General features: G+C 41.2%; 1 protein-coding gene across 4 annotated transcripts in view; it reads right to left on the reverse strand.

The window, feature by feature from the left end:
* Positions 1-21,510, reverse strand: part of FAM117B (family with sequence similarity 117 member B) — a 144,376-nt gene that overhangs the window by 75,442 nt on the left and 47,424 nt on the right. For all 4 annotated transcript variants that reach the window (XM_073633286.1, XM_073633287.1, XM_073633284.1 and 1 more), the window contains exon 2: positions 3,861-4,009. In XM_073633286.1, the coding sequence (XP_073489387.1) occupies positions 3,861-4,009 (149 nt within the window). The remainder of the gene's footprint in view (positions 1-3,860; positions 4,010-21,510) is intronic.

A 21,510-nucleotide genomic window follows, 5' to 3' on the forward strand; every position in this document is an offset into this window, starting at 1 on the left:
GCTCCAAGGGGTTAAAAAACACACCTGAACCTCCGCGGATGTGGGCGGATCTAAATGGACGATCATCCGTCTACATCCGCCCACTCATAGTCATACATTGTGGTTCACTCTTGATCGATCTGAAAAACTGACAGACAACTCAAACTGAACGCCCATGTGAAAGGAGCCTATATATTTTCTTGGTCTTGGCGCGCGCGCACACACACGCGCGCACACACACACACACACGCACACAGACACACACCACCACCACTAAAATGACTATCCTATCGAAAATCCTGTACTCGCTCTTGATCTTGCCCATACATATTCCCCATCTTTACTTTAGATAGGTCAATTTGTTATCCAAGTTCGTGTGAGTGATCAAACAACCTCTGCTTAAAAGCCATCTTCTGTTATCCCAAAACACACTGAAGCTGTGCCATGCTCAAATACCACACAGCTTGCCATCTAGTCAGACTGATTTACTGATGTAGGCACAGAGACATTAAATAGGTCACACTCAGCCCGGCCATACACGGTTGAATCACGGCTGGTTCAGCAATAACGGGCCAAGATTCGAAACGTTAAAGGGCAGGCTGAATGTACCAAGTTGATCACTCGACTTGGATACAAACCAGCCTGCCAGATTCTCTTGCACAACTGCATGACTAGGAGACCTTAAAAGGTTAACACCAACTCCAGGAAACCTAAAAAAAATTCCCATGCAGTGGGGTTGCGCACTGCAAGGGTTATAAGGGTTATTTGCTTGTGTCTCGGCAGCAAGAAGCACTTTTACTCATCTTATCCTCTGCTTCCACAGCAGATGGGGGGGTTGGGGCCATGCTCCTGCAGTGGACGTGTAACCCCTATTTGGGGTTAATCAGAGGCACTTTAAATGATGGCAGGTGTGTACTGACTCCTATTTAACATCAGTTTGAATGTGATTGCTTAATTCTGAACACAGCTACAACCCTAGTTATAAAAGGGTGTGCACGCTTATGCAACCACATTACTTTCGTTTTTTTTTTTTTTTTACCCCCTCCCACTAAAATATTTCAGTCTGTTGTACAATTTATAGGTCACATTAAAAAGTTCTCAACTGATTCATCTTGGTCTCATTTTTTTTTTACCACACAGAACCCTGACATTGACAGCAGTGTGTAGAATTTGTATAGTGTGTGTGTGTGTGTGTGTGTGTGTGTGTGTGTGTGTGTGTGTGTGTGTGTGTGTGTGTGTGTATATATATATATATATATATATATATATATATATATATATACACATATATACATACACACACACACACACACACATATACTGTACATACACACCACCTTATTGTCAGCAGCTGTAGGATAGGTGTTTAGCGCTGACTATTTTTGTACATCGTTAGTTACAGCAAACAGTTGTTTTTCTTTTGGGATAAAGCATTTGCATGACTACATAAAAGCTGATCATTTTAATCACCTCTGCCAGTGTTAAGTGGCTTGTCTCATTCATGTAAACTCATAAATTCTGCTGGAGAGCTTGTGCTGTGAAAAACGGATTTGCTGGCTTGATTATCAGATGAAAATAGAAGAAAGAAATCTTAAAATGCGATGGCTGCATTAGTTTTCCCATCTAAGAATTAGCAAGCTGCAATATAATAAATGTTTGCTTTTTTTCAAAAAATCCCCCATCAGTACAGCCCCCCCCCCCCCCCCCAAAAAAAAAAACACACTAAACAGCTATTACATTTGTGAAATTTCTTACAGTTTAAAAGATATGTCTGACTGAATTTTCAAGAAGTCAGCTATGTGATTCAAAAAAATGCAGCCTGTATTCTGGCAAGGTGGTGTTAGAACAAGGATTGCATCATATCCTCTTCTCTCTAAACTGTAACCAGACTACATTTCCCATGAATCCTTGGGATTGGAATGAATGTGGGAGGGTACACTAGGCCTGTACATGTAAATGTGAACTCACCCACTTCAACATAAATCACACACCTCACTCTACAGCCAGCAAGCCATACTGCCCAGTAACACACGGTATGATAGGTTACAGCCTTATAAATGCAAACCAGTGCACGTGTCAGGGACCACCGTGTCAGTCAGTGTAGAGCGGGGATTATGATCAGAAATCACTTGTATGACACTGCAGGAATCTCGGGCTGTGTCAGGTATTGTATATGAGAACACCGATCGCTGATGTCCCGCCTGTACAGGAAAAGTGTACTGTTCCTGTACAGGCGGGACATCAGCAATCAGTGTTCTCATATACAATACTTGACACAGCCAGAGAAACCCCTGCATTGTCATACAAGTATATAAACAAAAAAGTCGGTGCTACTACCCATACATCACATAGAAAGCAGAGATCCCAGGTGCTCGATCCACAGTCGCTGGCTGAGTAGGTAAATGAGGAAAAGATGATCCGCACTCCGGTGATTGCTCTTAAGTATAATAATATTTATTGACAAGCCACAGTGACCAAACGCAAATAAGAACAGTTGACGCGTTTCAGCCTATAAGGCCTTAGTCATAACCACATTACAGCCATGAAACTTTGAAAATAAATAGTAGCTCCAAGGATCACTGGCTCCACCCATTAATTGTCTTAGTTGACTACAGGCAATTATCCAAAAAAGGGGAATCAGCTATACTGCATATTGGGTGATCCATATGTATGCCACTATTTGTCACACACCTAGTGGTAATAGAGTGGTAATAAGTACATGTGTGCACACACTCATGGTGTGTTTTAATCATGTACATGTGCATGCATGAGTGTGTGCACATATGTACTTATTATCACTCTAAGGTGTGTGACAAATAGTCTACTATTTATTTTCAAAGTTTCATGTCTGTAATGTGGTTATGACTAAGGCCTTATAGGCTGAAACGCGTCAACTGTTCTCATTTGCGTTTGGTCACTGTGGCTTGTCAATAAATATTATACTTCTTAAGAGCAATCACCGGAGTGCAGATCATCTTTTCCTCATTGTCATACAAGTGATTTCTGATATTAACTGCCGCTGTACACAACGATAGCAGATGGTGGGGTTGGCGGCGGGGACGGAGTGGAGGTGGGGTGGGGGTGGACTGCTGGCAGCAGCAGAGGAGAGAGGAGAAGGACACCACCTCCATGGGCGGCATAGACCGGGGGCTGCGGGACCCACTCCGCCCACTACATGTCTGCTTCCTCCCTGCTAGAACTACAAGGGGGCGTGTCAAACCGCTGGCTGAGGTTATGGGAGGACTAGCAGCCAGTGGTCTTTTTTTTTAAACAAGTTCAGCAACCTATTGTAGAGGACCTACAGAGCTTAAAAAGAACATGGGTGACATACTTGGTGAAGTTAGGAGATCAGCAACAAGGACATGGAAAAAAAATGTTGCCCGGAGTTCTGCTTTAACCTTTGTAGTGCAGACATAGCTCCACTGGAAGGAAGAATTTTTAGGCTTCCTGGAGGTTTAGGTTTTCCAGCTTTAACACTTCAATTCTTATGCAGCTGACAAAAGTGTCAGTTTAGCCTTTGTTCAGATCTGCAGTTGCTATGGTATTACACACCTGAGCTGACATAAGCACATTTGCAACTGTGACAGTTATCACCAGAGGCATGCCTTTGAACATAACATACACTGTGCATGCGGCTAGTTAGTAGGCAGAATGTATTAAAAAAAATACTCCAAAAGATACTCCAGAAAACAATATCGTTCCACTCCATTTTCATATTAACTGAACATTTCTAACCTGAGCTTTCTTTTGGGGAAGTTAGTTAAAGCTTAAAAGAGAAAAACACACACAGTCACAAATGCACTTGTGCTGGATAATGGATGAGTGCTAAATTATCATACACGTATGCAGCCATTGACACCTTTAATGCATAAAAGGATTACCTGAGTAGACTTGTCACACATACATGGAGCAGCCTGCCCATGTTCCCTAGGCCACTGACCAGAGAGGTAAGGCGCAGCAAGAGTATCAAGTGAAGATGTACGCCGAATTAAGCTGGAAGGACTCGTTGAAGGTGGTTGCAGCTTATTGCCTGAACAAACAAAATATTGTAAATAGGTTTTAACTTTTTTAAATGCACAATATAAACATTTTTAATACAATAATACCTGAAAATAAGAAGGTCAACAACCGTCAACTTCTAACCACACTTACAAATCCAAGTATATGACTTGTTTGAAGAAACAGGCGCACTACTTGTTTATTAACTCTGGGTATCAATTTTATTGCATAGCTAAACCTGGTCCAGCTTGGACCTATGCAAGTACGGATATGCTATACCCAAGGGATTGTTGTGAATTGGAGACTCATTTGTAGTATTTGCTGCTACTACATTAATTATTGCTGTCTTCACTGAAGACTTTGCAGTCATTAAGAAAAATCCAGGGCGTTCTGTGAATGGCGCCCATGCTGAGTGAATGACCCCCTGTGGTTACTATGCAGTAGGGCAGCTGTTCAGCACGGAACCCGAAGACAACAGCAATCACTGCAATCGCAGCGAATACTACAACAATGCTCTACAAGTATGGCAGATGCATACTTACATTGGTTCAAGCTGCATCAAAATCTATACCTGCAAGTCAGCGTAAAGTATTTTTCATACATCTTAAATTGTCCTTTTGTAGCTCACAAATTTAGTAAAGGATCACAAAGAAATATACATTCTCTAAACAAAACAGAGGACCTGCATAATAAAACAGTATTTTAGCAATATTATGTCACAATATTTGCAAAAGTGTTTTATTTTTTTTCCCAGCAAAATACAGTAACATTTGGGGCTCCACTGCCCTCAATTTCTGCTGTAAAAACAGAAAGTGAGGGGAGTGAAGCTGGAGCAGTTTTGGGATGGTGCATGCACAGAGTACAATTTCTCATCTCCCAAGATGAACGAACCTCCCACACATGTGCAGAATTAATGTCCTCTTGGCCTGATGAGGAGCAGTACTCAAAAGACGACCTGCCAAAGAGGTCAGTGGCCAGTGAGGGAACTTCAGAACAATTAAAGCGCTGGAGTATAGGTAGGTATAGTTCCGCTTTAAGTGTTTGTGGCTTTTTTTTACAAATTTTTATAATTGCTTTTAAAGCATCATTTCCACTTAAAGCAAACTGGTGGCCAGATTATGAATACTAAGCATTTACAAATTCTAAACAAGCAGTAAAATCAGGTTAAAACAAGCCCTCATATCTCTGCCTCTATAAGCATTGTGAAGAAACTACATTTAAAAAAAAAAAAACTCACTGTACAGGCACTCCCTGGTATTTATAGTGTGTCATATACATACTAGAATTATGTACTGCCTTTCCATGGAAACAGAAGTATGAATGTGTTGCAGGAGGCATGGTTAGGACTAGCACTGAGGCCACAATGTCCATAGCAGACACTTTGTCCTCAGTTCAGATCTGCAATACTGGAGAGTATTACTCCTTGCCTGGCCACTGTTCCCATCACTCAGACAGGCACAGTGGCTGAAGAGTTGAGCTGTTTGGGAAGCAGAGCCTGATGGGGATGCCGAAAGACTAGCTCCCCCATCAGGACTGCCTCCCTTGTGACAGCGGACAGGGAAATTCACCTGTTATAGGACGACAATGCTCTGCTAATGTCTCAACTGTGCCGATGTGATGTCACCGCTTAGCACAGGGTTGTGATGGAGACTACATGAGCCTTGTTATAACATATTATGCAGGTATGGTCCGCTAAAGTCACCATTAGGAAAACACAATACAGCCATCTCTGGACTGCATGCAAATAGACAGTATGCGATTGCAAGGGATTAGCGGATGATGTCAGAAGACCATAGACTGCCAGCACATAGGGCAGATGAGGCTATGGGGACAACTCAAGCAGTGCAGGGAAGCCTGTGGGAGCGGCGTATCAGATTAGTAAAACTGCTTTACAAAGTATCCTAGACCTAAATAACTAAGGCTTCATGTACACGGGACATTTTAAAACTTCTCCTGAAAGATTTAACTTGACAGATAGTAACAGACGTTTAACAAATGTCCGCTGTGTCACGTTTTGGAAGTGTTTTTTTGCATTGCAAATGAAACGCGGCTAAACGTGAGTTATTGCGTTTACATGCATTTACAAGCTGTTAAAAGGCATTTGGCGTTTCAAATACCTCTGAACATCCGTCCTGATTGCATTTTTTTTTTTTGCTTTCCAAAAAATGCTTCTAAACTCAACTGTCTGGAAACAACTATGAATGACCCTGTGTACATGTACTGATAAGATAACATTGAGGAGAGTTCAGGGGCAGCTGAAAGAGAAAAAAAAAAAAAAAAAAAAACCCCAACTGCTCCTAAACATCCATTTACCAGCAGCAGTGTACATGAAGCCTAAGCCATGTACCCTTGCACTGTGGGCACAGCTCCAATGCAAAAGAGCTCATCTAGGTCTCCCAGAGAGTTCAGCTTTAAACTGCAGTTAGTACCCCAAGTTACTATTTAGTTCTTGTTAACTGCAGGATGGGGTTTAAAGATTACCACCACAACATAAAATTTCCTTTCGGAATCACTCGGGAAATCAAGCACATGTAGCACTTGGTCCCATTCTGATCTGTGGCTCTGTTGAGGTTCAAAGGCAATTTCTTTTTCTGTGAATGCTGGCTGTACAGTGCCTTGAAAAAGTATTCATACCCCTTGAATATTTTCCACATTTTGTCATGTTACAACCAAAACACGGAAATTTATTTTATGTGATAGACCAACACAAAGTGGCACAAAAAATTGTGAAGTAGAAGGAAAATGATAAATGGTTATCAAAATACAAATAAATATCTGAAAAGCATGGCGTGCATTTGTATTCAGCCCCCTTTACTCCGATACCCCCAACTAAAATCTAGTGGAACCAATTGCCTGCAGAAGTCAGCTAATTAGTAACTAGAGTCCACCTGTGTGTAATTTAATCTCAGTATAAACACAGCCCTCAGGAGGTTTGTTAGAGAACCTTAGTGAACAAACAGCATCATGAAGGCCAAGGAACACACCAGTCAGGTCAGGGAAAAAAGTTAGAGAAGTTTAAAGCAGGGCTAGGTTATAAAAAAAAAAAAAAAAAAAAAAAAACCATCTCACAGAACACCGTTCAATCCATCAATCTGAAAATGGAAAGAGTGTAACAACTGCAAACCTACCAAGACATGGCCACCCACCTAAACTGACAGGCTGGGCAAGAAGAGCATTAATCAGAGAAGCAGCCAAGAGGCCCATGGCAACTCTTGAGGAGCTGCAGAGATCCACAGCTCAGGTGGGATAACCTGTCTACAGGACAACTATTAGTCGTGCCCTCCACAAATATGGCTTTTATAGAATAGCGGCAAGAAGAAAGTCGTCGTTGACAAAAAGCCATAAGAAGTCCAATTTGCAGTTTGTGAGAAGCCATGCGAGGGACACAGCAAACATGTGGAAGAAGGTGCTCTGGTCAGATGAGAACAAAAAAAAAAAAATGAACTTTTGGCTTAAAAGCAAAACGCTATGTGTGTCGGAAAACACTGCATATCACCTTGAACACACCATCCCCACCGTGAAACATGGTGATGGCAGCATTATGTTTTGGGGATGCTTTTCTTTAGCAGGGACAGTCAAGCTGGTCAGAGTTGATGGGAAGATGGATGGAGCCAAATACAGGGCAATCTTAGAAGAAAACCTGTTAAGTGTCTGCAAAAGACTTGGGCAGAGGTTCGACTTCCAGTAGGACAACGACCCTAAACATACAAGCCAGAGCAACAATGGAATGGTTTAGATCCAAGCATATTTATGTGCTAGAATGGCCCAGTCAAAGTCCAGACCTAAAATCCAATTGAGAATCTGTGGCAAGACTTGAAAATTGCTGTTCACAGACTCTCTCCATTCAATCTGACAGAGCTTGAGCCATTTTGCAAAGAATGGGCAAAAAGGTCACTCTAGATGTGCAAAGCTGGTAGAATACAAATACACATTTTCAGATATTTGTAAAAAAATGTTGAACCATTTATCATTTTCCTTCCACTGCACAATTATGTGCCAATTTGTGTTGATCTATCCCAATAAAATACATTTACATTTTTGGTTGTAACATGACGAAATGTGGAAAATTTCAACGGGTATGAATACTTTTTCAAGGCACTGTAGGTCCACTTAAATTTGTTAGCTTTCCTATAGGAAAGCTACAGACGCCTTTAAGACCCCTCCATAAAGTGCACCTGTCACTGCCTGTTACTGTAACATCTTTCACAATATACAAAAAAATAAAAAATTAGGCCAACTTTACAGTTTAGTTTTTTGCATTTGAAAGACCACTGTGCAAATGCCATGTGACATAAAATATTGCAATGACCGCCATTTTATTCTCCAGAGTCTGAGATAGAGATATATTTGGGGGTTCCAAGTTAGGCCTCATACACACGGACCTTTTTAACAGTGGCTTTTTTGCTGCTTAAAGTAGTGTTCCGGCCGAAATTATACTTTTTTAATAAAAACACCCCTATAATACACAAGCTTAATGTAGTCTAGTAAAGTTAGTCTGTAAACTAAGGTCTGTTTTGTTAGTTTATAGCAGTAGTTTGTTATTTTATAAACTTGCAGCAGGCCGTGGCCATCTTAAGTGTGGGCATCTGAAGCCAGACTGTATTTCTTCCTGGATCTCATCCTTGCAGATTTCGCACATGCTCAGTGCAGCACAAGCGGTGTAATAGGTTTCAGGTCAGGTTTCCATAGCAACGGCACTGTCAGAGGAAGTTGCCGCACCTTCCCAGAAGGCATTGCAAACAGGAAATGATGTGATGGGCCACGGCCAGGGAGGAGAAAGTGAAAAATTAATACAGCAGATATACAGTAGGTGCTGAGAAAAAAAAAATTAAAAAATATCCAATTCGTTTACAGTGCACAGTTTAGTGAGGGATGCTGAAGAGTTGTAAAAGTGGGTGGAACTCCACTTTAAGAACGCCACTCCATGTTATTCAATGGGCTCATACACACCATGGCGTTTTTGAGCTGTAACAGGCATGATCCTTTTTTTTTTCTTTTTTTTGGAGCTTAAAAAGGACCAGCGCTAGAGATGTTTTGACGTTGAAAAAAGCTCAAAAACGCGCATTAGCGATATATCAATGTTTTTTTAGTGTCAGCTTTTTTAAGCTGTAAAAATGTTTGTGGGCAATTTGGGAGTGGAAAATAACAGAGGGATTTTTTTTTTTTTTTTTAAAGCGCCTTAGCGTTAACGCTTACAAACGACGTTAAACGCGCATTAATGCCAAATCAGATCGCTAATAAAATCACGTTTTTAACGCTGTTTTTTTTTCCAGGCGTTGTTACTAGCTTTACAGCCCATTTTTTAAAGCATCCATTTGTATGAGGCCTTATTTTCTAGCATAAAATACAGATTTTAACTTAAAGAGGAGTTCCAGTCAAAAAAAATAAAAAAATAAATAAAAGTCAGCAGCTACAAATACTGCAGCTGCTGACTTTTAATTGGACACTTACCTGTCCCAGGGTCCAGCGATGCGGGGGATCGAAGCCCCGCTCGTCTCCCCCTCCGTTCAGCGGCGCCGGCATTGCAACTGTGGGCGCCTGGCTGTGGCTTCACAGACTGGCACCCACTGCGCATGCGCGAGCAGCGCGCCGTGATTGGCCACTCAGTCACCTGGGACCTGTAATGGGTCCCAGATGATTGACAGGAGGGAGGGAGCAGAGCTGAGCCCTTCCTGTGCCGAGGGGGAAGTGATGTCACCAGCCCAGGCACTGGAAGAGGCAGACTATGAGGGACCCCCTAGCAACAGGCATTTAGAAGTAAAAAAAAAAAAAAAAAAAAAAAAAATCCAAATTTTTTCAAATTTTTTTAGGATTTTTCATGTAGTTTTGTTTTTTTAGGTGGAACCCCACTTTAAGCAAGTGTCAGAAATAGGCTTGGTCCTTAACCACTTCTATACCTGGCCATTGTCATATGACGTCTGCAGGAACACTGTCCCACCTGGCGGGCTTCATATGATGTGCTTGGCTTCCTACCGGCATAAGGGGCGTACACGAGCGTCTGCCACGTCACCAAGGAGCCAATGCGCGTGCCTGGCAGCCGCGATGTCCGCCAGACACACGCGATCGCTCATGACAGAGCAGGAACGTGGATCTGTGCGTGTGTGTAAACGCACAGATCCACGTCCTGTCAGGGAAGAGGAGATAGATCGTGTGTTCCTGGTATATAGGAACAACAATCGGTCTCCTCCCCTAGTCCGTCCCATTCCCCCCACAGTTAGAACACAGTCAGGGAACACATTTAACCCCTTGATCGCCCCCTAGTATTAACCCCTTCCGTGCCAGTGACATTTATAGCACTGATCGCTATATAAATGTCAATGGTTTCAAAAAAGTGTCAAAAGTGTCCGCTGCAATGTCGCAGTCACAATAATAAAACAAATATAAATAAAAATGCCATAGATCAATAACCTATTTTGTAGACGCTAAAACCTTTGCGCAAACCAATCAATATAAGCTTATTGCAATTTTTTTTTTTTTACCAAAAATATGTAGAAGAATACATATCAGCCTAAACTGAGGAAAAAATTTGTTTTTTTAAAAATAAAATTTGGAATATTTATAGCGCAAAAAAGAAAAACTGCAGGAGATGATCAAATACCACCAAAAGAAAGCTTTGTCTGGAAAACAAAAATTATCAACATTTAATTTGGGTACAGTGTTGCATGACCAACGCAATTGTCATTCGAAATGTTACAGCGCTGAAAGCTGGCCTGGGCAGGAAGGGGGTGAAAGTCAAAGCGTTTTTATTTATTTTTTTATTTTTAAGGTTAACAAATTGGATCCTGTTCCTTCAATGCATTTTATACAGCAGAGTGCTTGTGCTGTGTAATTTGGCCCCCTGTATCAGCTAAAATACCTGGCTGATCCTGCCAGTTTCTGTCCTCCCCTATGTAAACTGATCAGGGTGTATCATGGCTGCTGAGCCCTGACAAAATTTGCTGTATAATAGTTCATTTTAGAGCGCTGTTTGCTGCTCATGTGACTGCCCGCCGGGCTCCTCCTCTCCTCGGCTCGGAAATAAGGTATTTAAACAGCATATTTTTTATAAATATTTACTGCTGAGCCTACTGTTATAACAGAGGTTACTATAGAAGAAAAAATATTGACTTAAACACTTGTGGTTAAAAAGATTTTGTGCAGTGGTCCATCTTGCCCTTTCAGCATTGACTGTGGCTAAATAGTTCATATACCCCCCCCCAAGATGCATCTAGGCGACCAAGGACACCAAGACCAAGGACACTGTGGAGGAAGCCATACAAAATATACTGCCACAGTCAGTGCTGAGCGATCTCCCAGATGTTCGTAAAAACGTGGACTCCTGTTGCCTGGATTAGCTGCGGACCTTCTGCAACATTCAGCACAGCGCATGTTTATTAACAGCTGGCTGATCGCACAGTCCTACCAGTGCCGATTGTCGCTAGACTTTCCAGAGGTACTTCCAGGCAACAGTGAACGATGAGGAACGGTGTTAAAACCAGACTTGAAAAGGAAGAGGAGAAGGAGACAATTGGTAGCCAGGATAGATATGGGGAAAAAGATATGACTTCGGTAAAACTAGTATGATGGTGCTCATCTTCTAACAAAGATGAGAGCCAGTCCTAATTATGTATTGGTCTCCTCATGAGCAGTGTGGACAGACAGCAGTGATGAAGAGGAGCGAGTTGTTCGACCACACTGCTCAGCAATCACACAAAATGTGAGTGGGACTCCAGGGCTACATGCAATTGGTTTGTTGGTGGGATGCGATTAGGATTTTTTTTTTTTTTTTTTTAAGTGACGATTGCAGTTAAAGAGGAAGTCTATGCAAAATCTAAAATCCTTGTTATCTATAGACACCAGGGATCTAACACTAACCTCTCTATCCCTGTAAAGAAAAAGAAAACAAAATTGTATACATACCCTTTTGGAAGCCGATCTGACCCGCTCCGAATCTCCAGCGGCGGAAGCCCTGCAGAGGACATGGCCGACAACGGCTGTAAAATGAATAGGAAGTGACATCACCCATAAAGTTACTATGGGGGTTCTGTTGTCATCCATCTCCTCTGCACCCACCTCTACAGTGAAGCCGCAGCTGACAGCTCAGCGTGGCATCCACTCGGAGCTGGTCAGATCGGCTTCCAAAAAAGGTATGTATACAAATTTTTCTTCTTTACAAGGATAGAGAGGTTAGTGTTAGATCCCTGGTGTCTATAGGTGCAGGGATTTTAGTATTTGCATGGACTTCCACTTTAGTCTAAAGAGCTGTAAAGCTAAAAAGGACCACAGTGTCAGTTGAACAGAACATGGCTAAATAGTTAAAGTTTATTTTGAAATAGTTTATTTTCTATTTTGTTACTATTAGTAGTAAAAGTGCTTTTAATGCATAAGCCAGGTGTGAACAAATCTCAGAGAGCTCTAGTATCCAGCTGGAGTGTAGTTGTGGTGACTAGGTGGTAAAAAAATAAAAAAAATAATTATGGGTGGTTGAGCCGCTTTTTTACAAAGTGCGTTCAAGTCAAACCGGGACTTTTAATTTTACAGTTATAAAAAGTGACAAGTGTGTCCTATTACTGATAGGCAGTGCTTATGTCGCTGGTCAGTCCAGAGACTGTTAATTAAGATGGCAGACGACAATGTTAGTGCATGCAGGGAACAGCGTGTGGTGATGAAGTTTCTTGTGATTGAAGTGTAAAACCCACAGATATCTATAGAAGACTTCAAGCACAGTACGGTGATGAGACGCTCAGCTGCAGTAAGACATTTGAATGGTGTAACATTTCAAAGATGGGTGTACGTGCGTCAGCGATGATCTTGGAAGTGGTGGTTCCCAGCCCACAGCAGTCATTCCTGTGAAAATTCAGTGCGTGGAACGTCTGATCCTGGATAATCAACGCATAACCCGTCGTGAAATTGCACAAGAGACAAATATTTCTGTGGGAACGGTGAACATTAGTGTCTTGTTCTGTGTGTAAATTATATATATATATATATATACATATACATACATGCACACACACACACACTGGATTGATTACTAAGGGCGCCCCATTTCTCAGCTGGGAGGTATTGCCACATCCCCCTCACAGCCTGGACCTCACTCTGATTTCCACCTGTTTAGACCCCTAAAATAGTTCATAGGTGGTCAGCATTTCAACACCGATGAGGAAGTTACCCAGGTTGTTCTAGGATGGTTCAGGCATACTGACAAATCTTTCTATGCCAAAGCTTTCCAGGCATTAAAACACTGGGATAAATGTATAAATGTAGCAGGAGAATATGTTGAAAAAGAAATATGTAGTTTCTGCTGCTTGAAATTTGTTCTTTTATTATATAAAATCAAAAGTCTTGTTTTGACTTGAAAGCCTATCATACACTGCAGCCCCTTTAAGCTGCAACAGCAGAATTTTAGTTTAGTACAGTATTCTCCATTTTTTTCACATTAAAATACTCATATGAAAACAGATGTTTATATCATTTTATTATGAACAGAACACACTAATTATTAAAATAGATCAGCATTAACAGCTTATAGAAGAGACAGGTTATTTAATGGATTAACTGGTGCATAACCTAGAAGAAAAATTGTTCTGGTACTGTAATTAAAGTGTTTGTTAAATAAAAAAAATAAATGAATATGGATCCTGTTCCCTTAAAGCATGTTATACAGCACAGTGCTAGTGCTGTGTAACTTGGACCCCCGTATCACCTAAAAAACCTGGCTGATCCTGTCTGGCTATGGCCTCTCCCCTGTAAACTGACCACAGTATATCATGGCTGCTGAGACCTGGCACCGTGGTCAGTTTACCTGCCTCCGTCAGCCACAGCCCTGCTCTCTGATGTCCTTCTCCCCCCTCCCTGCCCGTCAGCTCTTTCCATTCCACGATCCTCCCCTCCTGGTGCTATCAAATCTATACAGGGGTCCCTGGATTACAAACAAGATAGGGTCTGTAGGTTTGTTCTTAAGTTGAATCTGTAAGTCGGAGCAGGTACATTTTTTAAGTGTAGCTCGAGCCAAAAAAACGATTTTTAAGATTTTTGGATAGCATAGGGAGGGGTTAACACTCTTGTAATGTTTGTTTTGCTGTCTGTGCCCCTGTTCAGAAGACTTCACTTCATGTCCTAATGACAATTGGAATTTGAAAATTTTGGGTTGTTGTGGAAACAAGGCTTGGTGATAAAGCATCAGGGGAGGTATCTTTTTCCCATAATAACTTACAGGAGTGAATTTCCCTTCCTAGGGGTAGATTCCCTCTCACTTCCTGTTGTCTTCCTCCGTTTGTAAGTCGGATGTTTGTAACTAGGGGACTGCCTGTACTATGATCATGCCATCCCCTGTTATAGACGCCATGTGCCCGTCCTGTAAAAAAAAAAAAAAAAAAAAAAAAAAAGGATGCAGATTATACCATATATCAGAGCGGCTCCCAGCACTCACGTGACTCCTAGGATCTTTCTCCTCCCCATCTGCCGTCAGTGACAGTGCTCAGCCCCGCCCACTATATATGCAAGCCGGAGAATTCACGTGAGTGCCGGAAAAGACGCTATGATATACTGTATAAATGGGCATTTTTTTTTTATCATACAGGACAGGCACATAGCGTTAAACAGATGTTATGACCATATTATAGTGGGTTATCAACCACTTTGATGAAACTGCCATGTACCTCCCAACTACCCTAAAGCGATTTGACTTACACAAGATTTTACCAAAGTTATTCCTCTCATTGACTCCAAATCATTTTGCCAAAATGGATTCTCCCATAAGGCGAAAACATTTGTGACTTTTACTGGAGTCAATGAGAGGGAGATTTTCTGCAATAAAGTTTCCCAAATCTCACTGGTCATCCCTAAACTTCAAACATGTACTGACAAACATTAAGAGGATACCCATGAAAAAAAAAAAAAAAAAAAGCTGTCAGCTGTTTTAATCTAAAATGTAATACATAAGAGCAGAGCAGACACCACAATGATGCTATTAATTTTTAATGCTTGGTGTTGGCATTAAAAGTAAGATTTTTTTTGTACTTGCCGTAAAATTTTTCCTGAAGTCAGTTAAGGGACACAAATTCTTAAACAGTGGGGTTATACTGCTGCCTACAAGGATGTTGAGACACAGGCAAACAAAAATGTTTAAGCCATCCCTGTATAATCCCACTTCTAACCGTCATGCCTCAGCTTTCTGTGCAGGCAGTATTCAGTGCCAATAACCCAAAGAGGTAAGACCTGTGTCCCTCAGCAAAGTTCAAGAAAGATTTAAAAAATACCAAGTTCAAAAATCTTTTTTTTATCATAAATAATGATATTTGAAGCGCTTCACAATGTGCATAAAAATGAGTATATATGAATATAAATAAATATAAATACTCAAATAAATCCAGCGGTGAATACAATTCCTAAAAAATCCAGCAATCAAAAAAGTGTAAAATTATTAGCGCCACCAAATGTGTAAAAAAATCCACATAAAAACAAATATATAGGGATGTATTCAGAAGGTTCAATTATACAAGTGTAGAATCCGATTGGTATAGAGCTTTGATCCGGTCCCACTAGCAAAGCTGTTTAAAAACACTTGCTTAATTAAGGTGCTCATTGACATTTATAGTAACAATGTTTCTTTTGCTTCTGTTCACAACCAATGTGAGAATCATAAACAGATCTCATTTGACAGGCAGATAAGAGAAAAAAAAAAAAACAATCATTGTGCAATAGTTAGGATACCAAGGTACACAGGCAAACTTCAATCCACTCACGTGTGCCTTATAATGATAAGGCATATGCAGGTTTTACTATAGCAGTCAGCCGCCTTAGACAGGAGCAGATTCACTGCAGTACACTGTGTGATACTGCTGATCTGCACAGAGCGTCCTTGGCTCCTCCCACACGTTACATCACAGTCACGTGACTTTTTCAAGGATCCTTGAAAAAGTCACGTGACTGTGATGTAACGCGTGGGAGGAGCCAAGGACGCTCTGTGCAGATCAGCAGTATCACACCGTGTACTGCAGTGAATCTGCTCCTGTCTAAGGCGGCTGACTGCTATAGTAAAACCTGCATATGCCTTATTATAAGGCACACGTGAGTGGATTGAAGTTTGCCTGTGTACCTTGGTATCCTAACTATTGCACAATGATTGGTTTTTTTTTTTTCTCTTATCTGCCTGTCAAATGAGATGTTTATGATTCTCACATTGGTTGTGAACAGAAGCAAAAGAAACATTGTTACTATAAATGTCAATGAGCACCTTAATTAAGCAAGTGTTTTTAAACAGCTTTGCTAGTGGGACCGGATCAAAGCTCTATACCAATCGGATTCTACACTTGTATAATTGAACCTTCTGAATACATCCCTATATATTTGTTTTTATGTGGATTTTTTTTTACACATTTGGTGGCGCTAATAATTTTACACTTTTTTAAATTGCTGGATTTTTTAGGAATTTTATTCACCGCTGGATTTATTTGAGTATTTATATTTATTCATATATACTCATTTTTATGCACATTGTGAAGCGCTTCAAGTATCATTATTTATTCTTTTTAAGTGACTCTGAAAACACTCTTTTGATAGCAGCCTCACTTGGTTTTATGTGTAATTATCAGCTATTTAGCATCACAGCGCTTTGTGTTTTATATATTCTTTTTTTTTAATCTCCCATTGAGGCTCGATTCACACTGCTGCAACATGGTATCCCACTTGTGAGAACCCAAGTTGGATGACATGTCAAATTCAATGTTTCCCTATGAGAGCCATCTTAACTGATGCTACACAAGTTGCTCCAACTTTAGAAAAGGTTCCTGCACTACTTTGAATATAAAAAGAAAGAACCCCCTTAAGAGGTGGGACTTTACTTGGTGTATTGGTCACTTTCAATGTAAAAAAAATATAATTTATTGTATAAATCTAAACATGATAAAAATTGTCACACTGAACATAAAGTATGAAATAAAGTTGATACATACAGATTTGCTCATAAGTTTACATACCCTGGCATAATTTATGATTTCTTGGCCATTTTTCAGAGACTATGAATACAAAAACTTTTCTTTCACTCATTGTTAGCGTTTGGCTCAGGGGCGGATCCAGGGGTGGGGCAACAGGGCAATTGCAGCTCCCGAAAATATTAATAACTCCCGTCCTGAGTCTCTCACATCAGCATCGGCGGCGAGAGAGAGAGAGACCCGGTTCTCTACATGCTGCGCTGGAGTCTGGAGAAGATCGAGGGAGGACTCGGAGGTGGGTGGAGCCACGCCGCTGGCCTTGCCTCTCTAATGCTAGCAACCAGTGACGTCAGGTCACTGTCAGTCACATCCCAGCCGCTGCTGAGGGGGAGGAGAACGAGGCACCGCATTCAGAGCCTTCTTCCTCCTCCGCGCCTAGTGTGAGAGTGTTGGCTCCACCCACCTCCTCCCTCCATGATCGTCTCCAGCACAGCGTGAATGTGAGGACACTGACAGTCAGGATGAAGAAAACATGAAGGCTGCAATGGCCGTGTGCCATGTGAGTGGTGAAGTGATGGCAATGCTGCCTTCAATCCTATTTATCTGTCTTGGTCCTTGGAAGCCCCTCCCCCCACCGGAACACCAAAGTATAGGAAAAGTGAGTACAAAAAGTAATGGATTGAGTAAAATCGCAGAATACATGTATGCCAATTATTTATGAAGGAAAAAAAACTGCTCTTTTAGTATTGACATTTTCATCATCTTGTTCAATCTTAACCACTTCAGCCCCGGAAGGATTTACCCCCTTAATGACCAGGCCATTTTTTTGCGATACGGCAGTGCGTCGCTTTAACTGACAATTGCGCGGTTGTGCGATGCTTTACCCAAACAAAATTGACGTCCTTTTTTTCCCCACAAAAAGAGCTTTCTTTTGGTGGTATTTAATCGCCTCTGTTTATTTTTTTTTGTTATAAACAAAAGAAAACCGACAATTTTGAGAAAAAAAAAAAAAAACAACATTATTTTGTACTTTTTGCTAGAATATCCCAAAATTTTTTTTTAATAAATCAATCTCTTCATCAGTTTAGGCTGATATATATTCTTCTACATATTTTTGGTAAAAAAAAAAAAAAAAAAAATCACAAACGTATATTGATGTATAGTTGGATAGTTTGCGCAAAAAAGTTATAGCATCTACAAAAATTTTTAGTTATTTTTTACTAGTAATGGCGGCAATCAGTGATTCTTAGCGGGACTGGGACATTGCGGCGGACATTCGGACACCTGACATTTGACACTTTTTGGGGACCAGTGACACCAGCGACACTAATGCAGTGATCAGTGCTAAAAAATGCACTGTTATTGTACTAATGACACTGGCAGGGAAGGGGTTAACATCAGGGACGATCAAAGGGTTAAGACCCCTTTCACACTGAGGTGATTTACAGGCGCTATAGCGCTAAAAATAGCGCCTGCAAAGCCCCTAAAGAGCCTCTCCTCTCACTCCAATGTGAAAGGCTGAGGGCTTTCACACTGGAGCGGTGCGCTTGCGGGACGTTAAGTCCTGCAAGCCGCATCTTTGAGGCGCTTTAGGAGCGGTGTATACACCTCGTTTACATAGGCAGACCACCGTTTTATCTCTGTGGGGAGCGATCGAGGGTGGCCGGCAGACATTGCTGATTTTCTGGCAGTGCCCCTCCTGAGACTAGACTCTGGATCCGCCCCTGGTTTGGCTAAAGCCATTTATTATCATCAATCAACTGTGTTTACTCTTTAAATCATAATGAAAACAGAAACTACCCAAAATGACCCTGATCAAAAGTTTACATACCATGGTGATTTTGGCCTGATAACCTGCACACAAGTTGACACAAAGGGGTTTGAATGGCCATTAAAAGGGTAACCATCCTCACCTGTGATCTGTATGCTTGTAATTAGTGTGTGCGTGAATAAAAGGTCAATGAGTTGCTGGACTCCTGACAGACCCTTGCATCTTCCATCCAGTGCTGCACTGACATTTCTGGATTCTGAGTCATGGGGAACGCAAAAGAATTGTCAAAGGATCTGCGGGAAAAGGTAGCTGAACTGTATAAAACAGGAAAGGGATATAAAAAGATACCCAAGGAATTGACAATGCCAATCAGCAATGTTCGAACTCTAATCAAGAAGTGGAAAATGAGGGGTTCTGTTGAAAGTAAACCAGTCAGGTAGACCAACTAAAATTTCAGCCACAACTGCCAGGAAAATTGTTCGGGATGCAAAGAAAAACCCACAAATAACTTCAGGTAAAATACAGGACTCTCTGAAAACATGTGGTGTGGCTGTTTCCTTCCTGAGGACTGGTGCCCAGAACTGGACAGCATACTCTAGGTGCGGCCGGACCAGAGTCTTGTAGAGTGGGAGAATTATCGTTTTATCTCTGGAGTTGATCCCCTTTTTAATGTATGCCAATATTCTGTTTGCTTTGTTAGCAGCAGATTGCCATTGCATGCCATTGCTGAGCCTATCATCTACTAGGACCCCCAGGTCCTTTTCCTTCCTAGATTCCCCCAGAGGTTCTCCCCCCAGTGTGTAGATTGCATTCATATTTTTGCCACCCAAATGCATTATTTTACATTTTTCTACATTGAACCTCATTTGCCATGTGCCCACCCCATTAATTTGTTCAGATCTTTTTGCAAGGTTTCCACATCCTGTGGAGAAGTTATTGCCCTGCTTAGCTTAGTAGCCTCCGCAAATACAGAGATTAAACTGTTTACCCCATCCTCCAGGTCGTTTATGAACAAATTAAATAGAATTGGTCCCAGCACAGAACCCTGGGGGACCCTACTACCCACCCTTGAACCATTCCAAGTACTCCCTATTTATCACCATCCTCTGAACTCGCCCTTGTAGCCAGTTTTCAATCCATGTACTCACCCTATGGTCCATGCCAACTGACATTTTTTGTACAGTAAACGTTTACGGGGAACTGTGTCAAATGCTTTTGCAAAATACAGATACACCAAGTCTACAGGCCTTCCTTTATCTAGATGGCAACTCACCTCCTCATAGAAGGTTAATAGATTGGTTTGGCAAGAACGATTCTTCGTGAATCCATGCTGATTACTGCTAATGATACTGTTCTCATTACTTAAATCTTGTATATAGTCCCCTATCATCCCCTCCAAGAGTTTACATACTATTGATGTTAGGCTAACTGGTCTGTAATTCCCAGGGATGTATTTTGGGCCCTTTTTAAATATTGGTGTTACATTGGCTTTTCTCCAATCAGCTGGTACCATTTCAGTCAGTAAAAATTAGGAATAACAGTCTGACAATTACTTGACTGAGTTCCCCAAGTACCCTCGGATGCAAGCCATCTGGTCCTGGTGATTTATTAATGTTAAGTTTCCCAATTCTAATTTTAATTCTGTCCTCTGTTAACCATGACAGTGCTTCTTGTGATGTGTCATGAGGATAAACACTGCAGTTTTGGTTACTGAAGCCCGCCCCCCCCGATTCCCTTGTGAAGACTGAGAAGAATAAATTCAATACCTTAGCCACCTCCCCATCCTTTGTAACCAGATGTCCTTCCTCATTCTTTGAGGCCAATGGGGTCTCTCCTCCCTTTTTTACTGTTTATATACTTAAAGAATTTCTGGGGATTTTTTATTGCTCTCCTCCACTATGTGTCTTTCATGTTCATGTTCTATCTTAGCCGTCATTATTGCAACCTTACATTTCTTGTTGCATTCTTTATAAAGTCTGAATGCTGATGATGATGATCCCTCAACCCTGAATTTTTTGAAGGCCTTCTCCTTTGCTTTTATATGCATTTTTACATTGCTTCTGCCACGGCCGTTCCTTGACAGGGCTGTGGCAGACAGGACATCAGACGTGCAAATAATCGACTCACAAGAGGTAAGATGCTACACATCAGGACTCCCTTGTGCTGATCTAATTTTGTGGATTTACAATCTAATGGCACTCCTCTCCCTATCTCCCCCTCCTTGGTCTAGCACAGGAATTTCCCCTGAGCAGAGGGATCTATTGGAACTCCCCCTGCTATTTTTTGGGGGGATACCCGTGGGTATGTGATGAATATTTACGCTTTAGGTGTGTATAGTTTGTACTTTTATGCACATACTAACACACCCATTTGGTATAATTAGGAAGACATATGGACTATCACTATGCTATTTTTGTTTACCTAGATTGTACTAGCTCTGATGTTATATGTGATCAGTATTTGGACCTTCGCTGAGATATCTCCCCTGCCTGTGAGGGAACTAGCGTTGAGATCCATCTGTTGAGTCTCTGTTCTTCTTGGAGGGATCCCCTCTAGGTCCCCCCCCCCCCTTTTTATTCTTAGTACAAACAATTGATACTTTTGGTATGTATTTTACACGCTTATCAAAATTTGCCTGCAGTTATTTGTCTCAACCTGTGTTTACTGTTTTTTAATGATGTATATGCTTCAATAGACATATACGCTTCATTTGTTAATAACCCCTGAAGAAAGGCATTGAGACAGAAATGTCAAGTTTTAGAGATGAACCAATGTCTTTATATGTATCAACTGTGTATGTCATACTTTCTGTCCAGTGTGACAATTTTTATCATGTTTAGATTTATA

The sequence above is a fragment of the Aquarana catesbeiana genome, linkage group LG06 (assembly GCF_042186555.1).
Source record: "Aquarana catesbeiana isolate 2022-GZ linkage group LG06, ASM4218655v1, whole genome shotgun sequence".
Classification (NCBI taxonomy): domain Eukaryota; kingdom Metazoa; phylum Chordata; class Amphibia; order Anura; family Ranidae; genus Aquarana; species Aquarana catesbeiana.